At 44.1% G+C, this 13,790-nt stretch overlaps 1 protein-coding gene across 3 annotated transcripts in view; it reads left to right on the forward strand.

Annotated features, from left to right (window-relative positions):
• ABCA3 (ATP binding cassette subfamily A member 3) overlaps positions 1-13,790 on the forward strand; it is a 338,890-nt gene that overhangs the window by 94,890 nt on the left and 230,210 nt on the right. For all 3 annotated transcript variants that reach the window (XM_030211949.1, XM_030211951.1, XM_030211950.1), the window contains exons 9-10: positions 1,111-1,284; positions 4,385-4,566. In XM_030211949.1, the coding sequence (XP_030067809.1) occupies positions 1,111-1,284; positions 4,385-4,566 (356 nt within the window). The remainder of the gene's footprint in view (positions 1-1,110; positions 1,285-4,384; positions 4,567-13,790) is intronic.

Genomic DNA, 13,790 nt, shown 5'->3' on the forward strand with positions numbered 1-13,790 from the left:
TACGACCCTACAGATTAGGAGTGCCAGTGAACAAATAACTGCAGATCTACATTAGGTCAGAGAATATGTTTTTTTGGAGTACTCTGTGTTATTTGGGTAGTGTATGCATTTAATATTTATTTTTTTCTTACAGAATTTTAAGCTAAAAAAAATAGACACATCAGTCATGAAAATCATAGTTGCTTTCCCATTTTTTTCTGGAATAAGATGCATGAACTGATTTCTAGGCACATGTATTTGTGTGCATTCTGTTCATTAGTGCAGCTTAAAAATTTTTAGGGGGTCTTTTACTAAAGTGTAGCTTGAGTTATCTGCAGCAGGACCCATTTTATTCCTGTGGGCCCTACTGCAGATAACTCGAGCTAACCTTAGTGTGTGCTACATTGATTTAAAGCACACTAATCATCTTAGTGATTCTTACCTCATAGATGGTGCATGTTAAATAAATGTAGTGCACACTAAAAATTCTCTATTAAAACAAGTGTATGAAACTAACTCAAAAATTTAAGTCCAAAAATCAGGAAATATTTGTGAAAAAATTAAACTTAACCAGATTTTTCTTGTTTATGTACATCCCTATTGACTTCTGTTCCAGAAGCTTCTCAAGGTCAAATGTCAGCAAATGATTCTTTTTTTTTCTTTTAAATCCAATTCATTCTTTAATTTTTTTTGGAGACTGAGGGCAAAATGTTGTGTGTAAAAGTAAATTTATAAATGCAAGCACTGACATGTTGCAGTGGCTGTGGTTATGAGCACAAGAATTTTTTTCTTGAACAGTGACACTGTCAAATCAGCAATCACACAAACCGTCCAAATTTAAAATATTTGTGAAGAGTGCTCAGAAATAACACAGTGCTTCAAAGTGTATATTAAAAACACATATAGCACCCTTATCTTATTGTGATTGCGTTATATGTTGTCAAATATATTTATTTGATGATTTGTAGCTTCCAATTATATTTAGTATTTACTGTCATTCAGCACCAGAAAGTAATTTATCATTGTATATACAGCAGCTAGTGCTGTGAGAGTTTGGAGAATGAATGAGCATAATGTTGTTTTCACACACAGTAAATTGATTTTCTCTCTTTCTCTGGCCTCCCCAACCAGCAAATGTGGCAGCTGCAGCTAGTGGCTTCCTCTACTTTTTCTCCTACATCCCATACTTTTTCATCTCTCCACGCTATGACCTGATGTCACACAGCCAGAAGCTGGCGTCTTGCCTGATCTCAAATGTTGCCATGGCGATGGGGGCACAGCTGATAGGCATGTTTGAGGGTAAAGGTGAGAGAACAGGATGCTGCATTCCACAAAAATACCGAAAGGGTTTTGCTGTGTGGTGGCGCATTATCTGTGAAATGCTGACCTAAATTGCTCTGTTTGGTTTGGGAGATCACTTTTGTAAGATTAGAAGTAGTTTAGTGGCAGGCTAGTAAAATGGCACCAAGCCAGCCACACTTACTTTTTATAATAATCTTCAGTAAAGATAAAGTATCTGAGGACAAAGGGATATAATATGAATTTGAAAACAGGGAGGCTGAAGTGATATAATAGGAAGATATGTTTTTTTATAGAGAAATCTAATAACTTTTAGTGTATGTAACAATTCTTCCTCTTATTTTATTATGAACCGCTTTGATATACATTTGATAAAGCGGTATGTCAAATATGGTATGGTGTGGATGTTTACAGACAACATGTTTGTTGGCAAAGGAATGGAAGGGAAAAAGGAAAGGTCTCTGCAGAAATTCAGACTAAGAAAAAGAAGTGAGGATGACCAAGAGGAGGAATGATGAAAAAACTCAAGCGTTCACCAGAGTTCAAAGATTAATTTTATTGTCTGAAAATACCAGTAAAGAATTCAGGCACTCGCAATGAACTGACGTGGTCGTGTTTCTGTGAATGTTTCTGCATCTTGGGACCAAATATCTTGAAGAGGAGATATAATGAGTGGAATTTTATAAAGGACGTCCAACTTGGAATTATGGATGTCCAAGTCTGTGTACGTCAGATATGGATGTCCATTTCTCATGTATTTTAGGTGGAGAAACAAAGACACTACAATGACAGATCACAAGTGAAAAATGCAAAGTAGGGTATTAGATGGCACTTAAACCACAGGCAAAGAGACAAAAAGTTTCACGTGTAATACAAGGTTTATTGTAGTCAAAAACACTTGTAAGATTCAACATGGTACTATGCATACTTTCTTGTTGTTTGGTTTCATGTTTATCCTTTGTGGTTTGTTCTTGTATGTTTTTACGTACATTCATTCATCTTGTACTCCGAAAGGCTGTATAAAAAGCCAAGTCTTAAGTTGCGATTTAAAGTTTGGGAAGGAGAGATTGCCACAAAGGAAAAGGGGAAGATTGTTCCAGACATGAGGTGAAAGAAAGAAAAATGTGCAATGCCTAGTTGATTCTAAATATGCAAATTTGGGACTTGATCATTAATGGAGCAGAGAACTCTTGCTGGAGAATAAGGAATAGTGAGACAGGAAATTCATCCAACAGTATTCATAATTCATCCAGTGTCAATGAAAAGCGCTGAAACTGTTAACACTTCTTATGGCTGTATAAGATCATTGTCAGTGTCTGAATTCTTTATTTGTATTTTTGGTCAGTCCAATAAACCTTTGAGTCACTGGACTCCTGAGTTGTCGTTCCTCCCTTTGGTCATAACTGCTGCTTTTCCTATGTTGGCAAAGGTTATGGTGATGTGAAAAAAGTTTCTCCCCCATTCTGATTTCCCTTAACATTGCATATATGTCACTCATTTTGTTTCAAGATCAGAAACCATTCAGTAATATTAGACAAAGGGAACCCAAAAAGACATATAAGACAGTTTGTTCCTTAAATAAAGTTATAATTTAAAAAGTTATCCAATACCCATATCACCCATGTGTCAGGCTAGCCACACACCCCCTAAGCTTTAGTACTGAATCAACCAGTTGACCAAATTTAATGGATAATTAGATTCAGCTGATTGAACGTAGCCAAGTTTGTTTGCAGCCAGCCCTGTTGAGTCTAAACCTCACTATATATTGAACCTTACCATAAGAGTTAAGTACTCACCACAAAGTTTCTACAAGAACACTATGCTACAATCAAAGGAAATTCCAGAAGCAATGAGGGAAAAAATGTTGTTGACATATATCAGTCTAGAAAGGGTTACAAAGCTATTTCTGAAGCTCTGTCAGTCCACCAAACCACATTAAGAGCCATTGAGGCATATTTTCAAAGCACTTAGCCTTCCAAAGTTCCATAGGTTTCTATGGAACTTTGGAAGGCTAAGTGCTTTGAAAATATGCCTCTATATCTCCAAATGGAGGAGAGAGTGACTGGCCTACCAAAATTGTGCCAAAGCATAGCAACAGCTCATTTGGGAAGTCACAAAACATACCAGAAGAACATCCAAATAACTTCTAGCCTCAGCTAAGGTCAGTGTTCATGACTCCATAATGAGAAAAAGACTGGTAAAAAATAGGATTCATTGGAGAGTAGCAAGGTAGAAACTGTTTCAATCCAAGAGTAACATAAATGCTCATCTCATACTTGCAAAAAGGTGTCCAAGGTTTATTTAAAACTTTATATCCCAATCATCTAAATGATCCCAAGCCTTTAAAGGTAATGATCTATGAAAACATGAGTCAAAAGTGAACTTTTTGGACAACGTAGGTCCCATTATGTCTGGTGCAAAGCAAATACATCATACTACAGTATGAGCATCATACCAGCAATTAAACATGCTGGTGATAGTGGTGGGGGATGCTTTGCTGCCTTAGGACCCAGAAAACTTGCCATTAAGGAGCCACAAATTCTGCATTGTACCAGAAAATTCTTAAGGAGAACGTCTAGTCATTTGCCCGTAAACTGAAGCTTAATCTTGTTATGCAGTAGGACAGTGATCAAAAACACAAAAGCAAATCTACATCTGGCTGAGATAACGCAAAATTAAAGTTTTGGATGGACCTAGTCACTCTTGACAATAGAGATGCTGTGGGAGGACCTGAAAAAATCAGTTTATACATGAAAACTTATGAATGTATCTGAATTAAAGCAGTTCTACAAAGAAAAGTGGGTTAAGATTCCTTAACAGCAATGTGAGAGACAGATATGAATTGCTGTTAAAGTTGGTGCAACCAGCTATTAAGTTTAGGGGGCAGTTAATTTTTCACATAAGTGATATGGATGTTTGATAACTTTGTGCTTTTAAATAAATGAAGTTATAATTTAAAATCTAACGTATTTACTCAGGTTCATTTTGTCTTATAATACATTTTGTATAAAGATCAGAAACCATTCAGTGAGGCATACATGCAATAATAGGGGACATCAGGTACAAAGTAGATTTCTGCTAATGTCCTCTTGGGTGTTTGTTTCAGGGACTGGTGTACAGTGGGCAGACCTGATGAAGCCTCTGAGTGTGGATGATAACTTCACCATGGCTCACGTTCTTGGAATGCTGCTGCTAGACTCGGTCTTGTATGGCTTGGTGGCATGGTATGTGGAGGCCGTCTTCCCTGGAGAGTACGGAGTGCCACAGCCCTGGTACTTCTTCCTGACGGTGAGTTCGGCTGTCGGACTGTTACACATAATTGAAGTCTTTCTGATTTTTCCAGTACATCCTGATTGCTTCTTCTGATTCTGTACTACTCATCAGTTCTGATACTGCTAAGAATTAGAATTTAGGTGTAAACCTAAATGCTTCCCTGTCTTTCTGAATGAACATCTCATACTCTCCTGTTCCATTTTCTTCCAGCTGTATAATAGCTTCTCCCTGGGGGGGGGGGGGGGGGTATTCTGCACAGTGTAGAATTTCTCTGGTTCAAAATTTACTGGTCTCTGCAGAATTTGTGAAAATAAAAATTGGCTGTTTGAGGAAATGGCAGTGTAGCTGTCTCTTTATGAAGAGCTGGCTTCACAAGTGATAGAGGAAAAGCCATCCAGGTTGGTGCTGTTTTTCTGCACAATGCAACTTAAAGGTTTTTTTGTTTTAGTTTTTTTGTTTAATTTTGAAAGTCATTTGTGCAGGAAGAAGACAGCTGTTCTGAGTGATGAATAGGAAAAATAAAGACAAGGGAACCAGCTGTTGTAGACTGTCAGAATAGAGAGACTGGAAGGATTGGGTTGGACAGGAAGTGACTGCATGTTGTTTGGGGAGAAGGTGCAGGAAGGGATGATGCAGCAGCTGCGGAGCACAAGGTGAGAGGATGTACATAGGAGAGATAAGCTGGAGGGACAAGGGGAGAGAGTGGGTGGGTGCAGATGAACTAAAGGAGGAAAGAGTATAGAGGAAGATGAGCTGGAGGAGGGAGAGCCCCTCCTATCTCATGCTTAGGGCTTCTGGATATTGGGGCCCACGAGGTGCTGCTGACATTTTATAACGAAAACAACAAAGTGGTATGTGGCATGTATTAATAGTTGCAAGAACACTTGTAGCTCATAGCACCTCCCAAAGCTACATGAGTTGCTAAGGTAAAATCATTGAAACCCAGAATCCCTAGTTATGTTGCACTATTGCTTTTTCTTCTGCACCAAAAATCTTCAGAAGTTTGCATCATTCAGTTAATATTTTTTTTAAATTATTTAAATTGCTACTGAAAGACCATGAATATATTGTATCTTTTTATAAATATAGTATGCCAAATTTTAGAGACATTTAACATATGATGCTTGCAAGTTATTTTTATGTTTTATTTATTTATTTATTTTTGCATATAATTCTCATGGGAGTAAATACCTATGAAATTAGGTTCTTGCTTTCCCTTGTTACCATCTCCTTATGTAACAGGAAATCTTTATTAAAGATTGCACAGTACATACAGTCTCAAGGAACTAGACATTATACAAATACTGCAAGAAAATATAACAGAAAATACTTCTTTATTTATAAATGTTTTACCATATTCCAAATTGAAATCCAGCAGAATCCTAGGAAGGGGACTGTTCAGTGCTCAAATCCATTTCTGGAGTTGCATACTACCCATGATGGCAAGAGAGACCATTGTCAGTTACAAAAAGTCCATGTTCCTCAAAGCACCCCCAAATCTGCTTCCAACAAGATTTGTTTTCCTACAAGTGTTAGTCAAGTTCTCCATCTTGTAGCCATCATGGAATTTTACCCTCCAGAGGTTGAAAGAAGGAACACCTGAATTCTTCCAGCACACTGCAAGTGTCAGCTTAGCTGCTTTGAGAAAATATTCAACCAAAATATGTCAATTGGTAAATCCAGGGATATCCTTGTTGAACAGGAAAATGCCAAGATCCCAAGGGACCCCCCAGTCCAGTATACCCAAAATCTGAAATTGAATAGACTTCCTAAAAGAGCATGCCTTAGGGCATGACCACTATATATCTCAAGCTCCTTTTCTGTCCTACTTGGACAGTTGCAACTCTTTACTAGCTGGGTTTTCAGTTTCTTTGCATTTCCACCACCTCTTCCAGAACTGAAACGCCAAGCTGCTTAATCCCCAAAGTGAGATCATCTTTTTCGTTTCTAGCCTTCCTTCAAGGGCTGACAGCTGTCACTGTCTTCAGCTTCAAACTACTGATAGTCCCCTTGAGGTATATTAATGATTTAGCAGTTCCATAACTCTTTGGTCGTCATTTTATTTTCAGTTACAAAACACACAAACTGTAAGAAATTATTGTTTACAATTAAAAAAAAAAAAAAAAAAAAAGTATACAATGAGCCAGTTGTACAAGATACGCAATCTATCTAAACCATACAGATAAAGAAAAAGGGCATGATTGATAATGTTCCCTTAACTTCAGGATTCATTTTTTATTATGTAGAAGGCTCGTTAAGGCTTTCTATATTCAATCTGTTACTTTTTTTTTCTTTTCCTATATTGATTTACCTTTTTCTTGGCCCTTCTGTTGTGGACTAATATTTGATACTCTCTTGATCTATATCAAAAGAGAGAAAAAATATCTAATATAAAACGCACCGTGAACGTTCTAATGAGGACAACGTTCTGAAGTCACTCAAACATTTCTTAGAGTTCGTGGATTCGTGGTGTGAAGCCAGCCAGGCTGCCAGCCGTCTCTGCCCCGCCCTCGCGTCAAACATCATGACGTCCAGGGCAAACGTCATGACGTCGACGGCGCAAAAAAAACAAAAAACAAACGCAGCGTCAGGGAAGGAGGCGGCGCTCCCGACGTCTCTAGCCTTCCCTTCGCTGTGTTCCGCCTTCTTCTGACGTCAGAAGAAGGCGGAACACAACGAAGGGAAGGCTAGAGACGTCGGGAGCGCCACCTCCTTCCCTGACGCTGCGCTGCTGGAACCGCCGCCACGGAGGTAAATTAAAAAAAAAAAAAAAGGGATGTAGGGGGAAGAGAAGAGGGTGGGCAGTTGAACAATGGGAGCAGGAGGGCAGAGGAGAAACGACAGCAAGGATGCGAAGGGGGGGGGAGGGAAGAAGGGGGGGGACATGCTGGGACATGGGAGACAGAAGAGCATGGATGCGAGGGGGGGTCATGGAAGGGAGAGAGGGGAATTGCTGTAAAAAAGGATGAATGGAGGGGGCAGGGGACAGAGAAGCATGGATGGGCATGGATTGAGATGGCAGGGCTCAGGGAGAGAGGGGAATTGCTGGAAAATGATGAATGGAGGGGCCAGGTGACAGAGGAGCATGGATGGGCATGGATTGGAAGGGCAGGACTCAGGGAGAGGGGAATTGCTGGATAGGGATGAATGGAGGGGACAGATGGGCATGGATGGATATGGATTGCAGGGCAGGCCTCAGGGAGAGAGGGCAATTGCTGGATAGGGAAAAATGGAGGGGCCAGGTGACAGAGGAGCATGGATGGGCATGGATTGGAAGGGCAGGACTCAGGGAGAGGGGAATTGCTGGATAGGGATGAATGGAGGGGACAGATGGGCATGGATGGATATGGATTGCAGGGCAGGCCTCAGGGAGAGAGGGCAATTGCTGGATAGGGAAAAATGGAGGGGCCAGGTGACAGAGGAGCATGGATGGGCATGGATTGGAAGGGCAGGACTCAGGGAGAGGGGAATTGCTGGATAGGGATGAATGGAGGGGACAGATGGGCATGGATGGATATGGATTGCAGGGCAGGCCTCAGGCAGAGAGGGGAAATGCTGGATAGGGAAAAATGGAGGGGCCAGGTGACAGAGGAGCATGGATGGGCATGGATTGGAAGGGCAGGACTCAGGGAGAGGGGAATTGCTGGATAGGGATGAATGGAGGGGACAGATGGGCATGGATGGATATGGATTGCAGGGCAGGCCTCAGGCAGAGAGGGGAAATGCTGGATAGGGATGAATGGAGTGGGCAGGTGACAGAGAAACATGGATGGCCATGGATTGGGAGGGCAGGGCTCAGGGAGAGAGGGGAATTGCTGGAAAAGGATGAATGGAGGGGGCAGGGGACAGATGGCCATGGATTGGGAGGGCACGGCTCACACTCTCTCTCTCATATACAGTGTCTTTCTGACTCTCACTCTCACACACTCTGTCTCACACTGTATCACATTCACTCTCTATGTGCCACACAGTCACTCACACACTCGCTTGGTCTCATACACTCACTCTCACAGAGAATCTGTGTCACACACACTCTCTCTCTCGCCTACACACACACACTCTCTCTCACACTGTGTCTCACATACACACTTGCACACACTCTCATTCTCACACACACACTCTCTCACAAACACACTCACACCCAGACTCACTCTCTCTCTCACACACTCACATTTTCACTCTGACTCTCAAAAAGTCACTCTCACATACACTCTCCCAAACATACACACTCCGAGGAAAACCTTGCTAGCGCCCGTTTCATTTGAGTCAGAAACGGGCCTTTTTTACTAGTTTATATATATTTCCTGTTTATTTTAATTATATTTCTGTCATACAAACCACACTGTCCAATAGTTCTCAAATCTACAATAGAAGTATCTAAAAAATAGGAGGAAAAGCCTAATTCTGAAATGTTAGGATGGCTGCTGTAACAGGAAAAATATGTTGCAGCTGAGTGTTTATTGAGCTTATTTTAAAGGATATAGCTGGCTTTCTGTGATAAAAAGATATTTGTTCTGCTTGGGAAACAGGGTGCTCTTCTGCTGTTACTCAGTTTAAGATTCTTCTACGTATTGCCACATTTACTTGGGCAAAAAGTTGGAAAACGGTTTGTAAATGTAACTCTCCTGGAATTTTAGTATGTACATAATGACTGAGTTGAGCAATAGCCTTATTGATGGTCTTAAGGAGTTTCTGAAGCACTACTATATTCAGTTCTCACTGTGAGTCATATTTTGAACTGCACTACAGCTGCAGCCTTTGTGATTCAGAAGACTCCATTGATATTAAGTGGCTGACCAGAGATCTTGGTCTGTCCAGAAACAAATTAGGAGAACCTGCAGTTGCTCTGGAAGATCAAAATCAGGTGAGGCCATACAGTGAGATCTGAGATAGAGGTGGTTTCTCACTGATGATTTTTCTACCATTTCTCCTACCACAGGTTCTCAGGTGTTCATCGAAGACATAACCACTAAAGAGTTTTTTTTTTTTTTTTAAAGTGATTGAATAAGGGCAGAGTTGAATAAGAGTAGACCCACTGTGAAGCTTTTTTGTTTTATGTATGGGGGACTCTTTACTGATAACCAAAAGAGAGTTGTTAATTAGGAAGTGCCAATAGTGATAGACATTTGTGGAATTAAGTTGTACATCTCGTATGGACAGATACTGTAACAGAGTACAGTACTCAGCTGTGGAATATACATTCTCTGAGGACAAGCAGGCTGCTTGTTCTCACTGATGGGTGACGTCCACGGCAGCCCCTCCAATCGGAACTTCTGTAGCAAAGGCCTTTGCTAGTCCTCGCGCGCCGATGCGCACCGCGCATGCGCGGCCGTCTTCCCGCCCGAACCGGCTCGTGTTCGTCAATCTTCTTTTGTCCGCGCTTGGGACGGTCGTGTTTTTGCGCCGGTCGCGCCCCTTAAGTTGACCCTTGCGCGTCTTTTGACTTTTCGCTATTGAAAAAAAAAAAAAAAAAGGGAATTTGGAGAGAGACCTTTTCGGTCTTTTTTTCCCTTCCCGTATTTCCAGTTTTTTGCCCCGTTAAGTTTACTTTCGTTTTCCGGGTAGGCCCCTTTGACGCCTCGGTTCGAGTTTTTTTCTCTCCCTCTTTTTGGTGCCTTTACCGCAATTACGAGTTTTGATTTCGCCGGCGTGATTTTTCCGCCCATGTCATCGAAGTCTCCCAGCGGCTTCAAGAAGTGCGCCCGGGTAATCTCGCTCACTGATAGGCACGCGTCGTGTCTTCAGTGTCTGGGGGCTGGGCACCGCCCGCAGGCCTGTAGTCTTTGCGCCCTTTTACAGAAAAAGGACTCAGGTAGCGAGATTGGCCCAGTGGAACGTGTTGTTCTCGGGCTCTTCGTCAGCAACAGCACTGGGGGTATCGAGTGCATCGACGTCGACAGCGTCAAGACCTCCGACCTCGGCATCGGCGGTATCGGCTGCATCGAGGCATCGACCCTCTGCATTGTCGGTACCGAGACATCGGAAGGCTGCGTTGGCGTCGGTGGTACCGGGACCTCCACTAGTGCTGATGTCGTCGGACGGTGGTGCTTCGACCGGAGTGCAGGTGAGGGCTGTCCATTCCCCTGCTGGTGGCGGTGAGCCTTCGGGTGGGTCTCCCCCTACCCTGAGGGCTCCTGCGGTACAGCCCCCCCGAGACCGACCTTCTTCGGCCTTGTCCCGAGGAAGCGACGGTTGGATTCTACGTCCTCCTCGTCGGTACCAGGAAGTTCCGGTGACATGCTTCGTTTGAAAAAGTCAAAGAAGCATCGACACCAGTCTCCTTCCCGCATCGGTGCCGAGAGCTCTGGGTCGCCGAGGGAGTCGGCACCCAGTAGGCATCGGCACCGGGAGGACCGCTCACCCTCTGTTCAGGAGGTGTCGATGCGCTCCACCTTGGACAGCCCGGAACAGCCTCCGCGCCCGGAACAGACTCTGACTTCGACACCTGCATCGGCTTCTATGTCTTTCTCCACAGCCGCCCTGCACGAGAGTCTCCGGGCCGTCCTTCCAGAGATCCTGGGAGAGCTATTGCGCCCTTTCCCTCCAGTACCGGGGGTGCTTGCGCCACCGGTACCGTCGAGTGAGGCGCCGGCTGGCCCCTTGCCCGGGGTGAGGTCTCCAGCATCGGTGCCGCTTGCGGTACCGACCGAGGTCGCCTCCCAGGAAGGCTCCCCGACGACGTCGGCGGAGGGAGCTTCGCCGGTGCTGGCGAGGGAGTCTATCTCTCGACGCTCACACCGTGGCCGTGTTTCCACGGAGTCGAGTCAGGCACGGCTTCAGACACAGGTTCATGAACTTGTGTCTGATACCGATGGTGAGGCCTCGTGGGAGGAGGAGGAGGACATCAGATATTTCTCTGACGAGGAGTCTGATGGCCTTCCTTCCGATCCCACTCCCTCCCCTGAAAGGCAGCTTTCTCCTCCCGAGAGTCTGTCTTTTGCGGCCTTTGTCCGGGAGATGTCTACGGCCATCCCCTTCCCGGTGGTTGTGGAGGACGAGCCCAGGGCTGAAATGTTTGAGCTCCTGGACTATCCTTCTCCACCTAAGGAAGCATCCACAGTACCCATGCATCATGTCCTCAAAAAGACATTGCTGGCGAACTGGACCAAGCCTCTATCTAATCCCCACATTCCCAAGAAGATCGAGTCCCAGTACCGGATCCATGGGGACCCAGAGCTGATGCGCACTCAGTTGCCTCACGACTCTGGAGTTGTGGATTTGGCCCTAAAGAAGGCTAAGAGTTGTAGGGAGCATGCTTCGGCGCCCCTGGGCAAGGACTCTAGAACCTTAGACTCCTTTGGGAGGAAGGCCTACCATTCTTCTATGCTCGTGGCCAAAATCCAGTCTTACCAGCTCTACACGAGCATACACATGGGGAACAATGTGCGGCAGTTGGCGGGCTTGGTGGACAAGCTCCCTCCTGAGCAAGCCAAGCCATTTCAGGAGGTGGTCAGGCAGCTGAAGGCGTGCAGAAAATTCCTGGCCAGAGGGGTGTATGACACCTTTGATGTTGCGTCCAGGGCCGCTGCTCAAGGTGTGGTGATGCGCAGACTCTCATGGCTGCGTGCCTCCGACCTGGAGAATAGGATCCAGCAGCGGATTGCGGACTCGCCTTGCCGAGCGGACAATATTTTTGGAGAGAAGGTCGAACAGGTGGTAGAGCAGCTCCACCAGTGGGATACCGCTTTCGACAAGTTCTCCCACCGGCAGCCTTCAGCTTCTACCTCCACAGGTAGACGTTTTTATGGGGGAAGGAAGACTGTTCCCTACTCTTCTGGTAAGCGTAGGTACAATCCTCCTTCCCGACAGCCTGCGGCCCAGGCTAAGCCCCAGCGCGCTCGCTCTCGTCAGCAGCGTGCGCCTCAGCAAGGCCCCTTGGCTCCCCAGCAAAAGCAAGGGACGAGCTTTTGACTGGCTCCAGCAGAGCATAGCCGACATCAATGTGTCAGTGCCGGGCGATCTGCCGGTCGGGGGGAGGTTGAAAGTTTTTCACCGGGGGTATGTCAAGATGGTGCCGAGAGCGGAGGTTTGGTGAGCAGCTCCAGCCTAGCCTCGGAAACTTTTTCTTTTTTCCTCATCGAAAATGTCTCACTCGAAGCGGAAAGGGGTCGTCCGGATAGTTCCCACACCTACCGGTACGTCCATGCCGACGAGGCCATGTTTGGAACGCTTTTTCCCTGCTCTCTCTCAAGGAATTAGCGGGCTGGAGTCCATTGCGGGAGGAGCCGGTGAAGCGGCTACCTCGCTGGAAACGGAAACATCTTTATCCCCCCCGCCGAACTCTATGATTCCTCCGTGCCCTGCGCACACAGCGCGTCGAGAGGGAAACCCAACGTATGCCGGAAAGGCTGACGCTGGAGGACCTTGTGGGGCACTGTGGAACTAATAGCTGCAGCGGGGAAAGAACCGGAGGTCAGCCTAGGTCAGATTTGGCTGAAGTTGTTGGACATGGACAAAACCTTGCAGCAGTCCTGTACAGAGGTAAAACCTTTGAATGTTACTGTACAAGAATTGAAGGACTCCATAGAAGTAGTAAAACAAGATTTTTCCTCTAAGATAGAGACTTTACAGAAAGAGATGATTCAAAATACTGAATTTAAAATGGCTGCAATAAAAGATAATATGGAATTAAGAAGAAAAATAGAGCAAATGGAGAACTTTAATAGAAGACTAAATCTTCGTCTACTTAATTTTCCTAAGTTAGTGGGGATTTCCCCATTAGAAATCTTTTCAAGATTTTTGAGAGAAAATTTAAATTTTCCACATGAGGCAATCCCGCCATTAAATAAAATAGATTATATACCTAATAAAAAAGTAGAAGGAGAGAAATCAGTGGATTTAAACAATATTACAGCCATTTTGGAACAATCTTTAGAAGAAGCAACCGAAAGAGCAACTTTGATTGTTTCTTTTGTCTTCCAGCAAGATTGGAACTCAGTAATGAGACTTTATTTCAAAACTACAAATCGTATATTTGGAGGACATAAAATCTGGATTTATCCAGATGTAACAAAGAGTACTCAACAAAAAAGAAAATTGTTTCTCTCTATGAGGTCTAAAATAGCAGAAATAGGAGGTTCCTTCCTTCTTGCATATCCATGTAAATGTGTTGTAAGGTTAAATCAAACAAAATATGTGTTCTTTAATCCTGATCAGCTTAAATCTTTCCTAGACTCAAAACAACAATAGAGACTTTGAAGGAGTAAAATGAGAATGTACGCGGCATCAATTTCTTATTT

This window comes from Microcaecilia unicolor, chromosome 8 (genome assembly GCF_901765095.1).
Source record: "Microcaecilia unicolor chromosome 8, aMicUni1.1, whole genome shotgun sequence".
Lineage (NCBI taxonomy): Eukaryota > Metazoa > Chordata > Amphibia > Gymnophiona > Siphonopidae > Microcaecilia > Microcaecilia unicolor.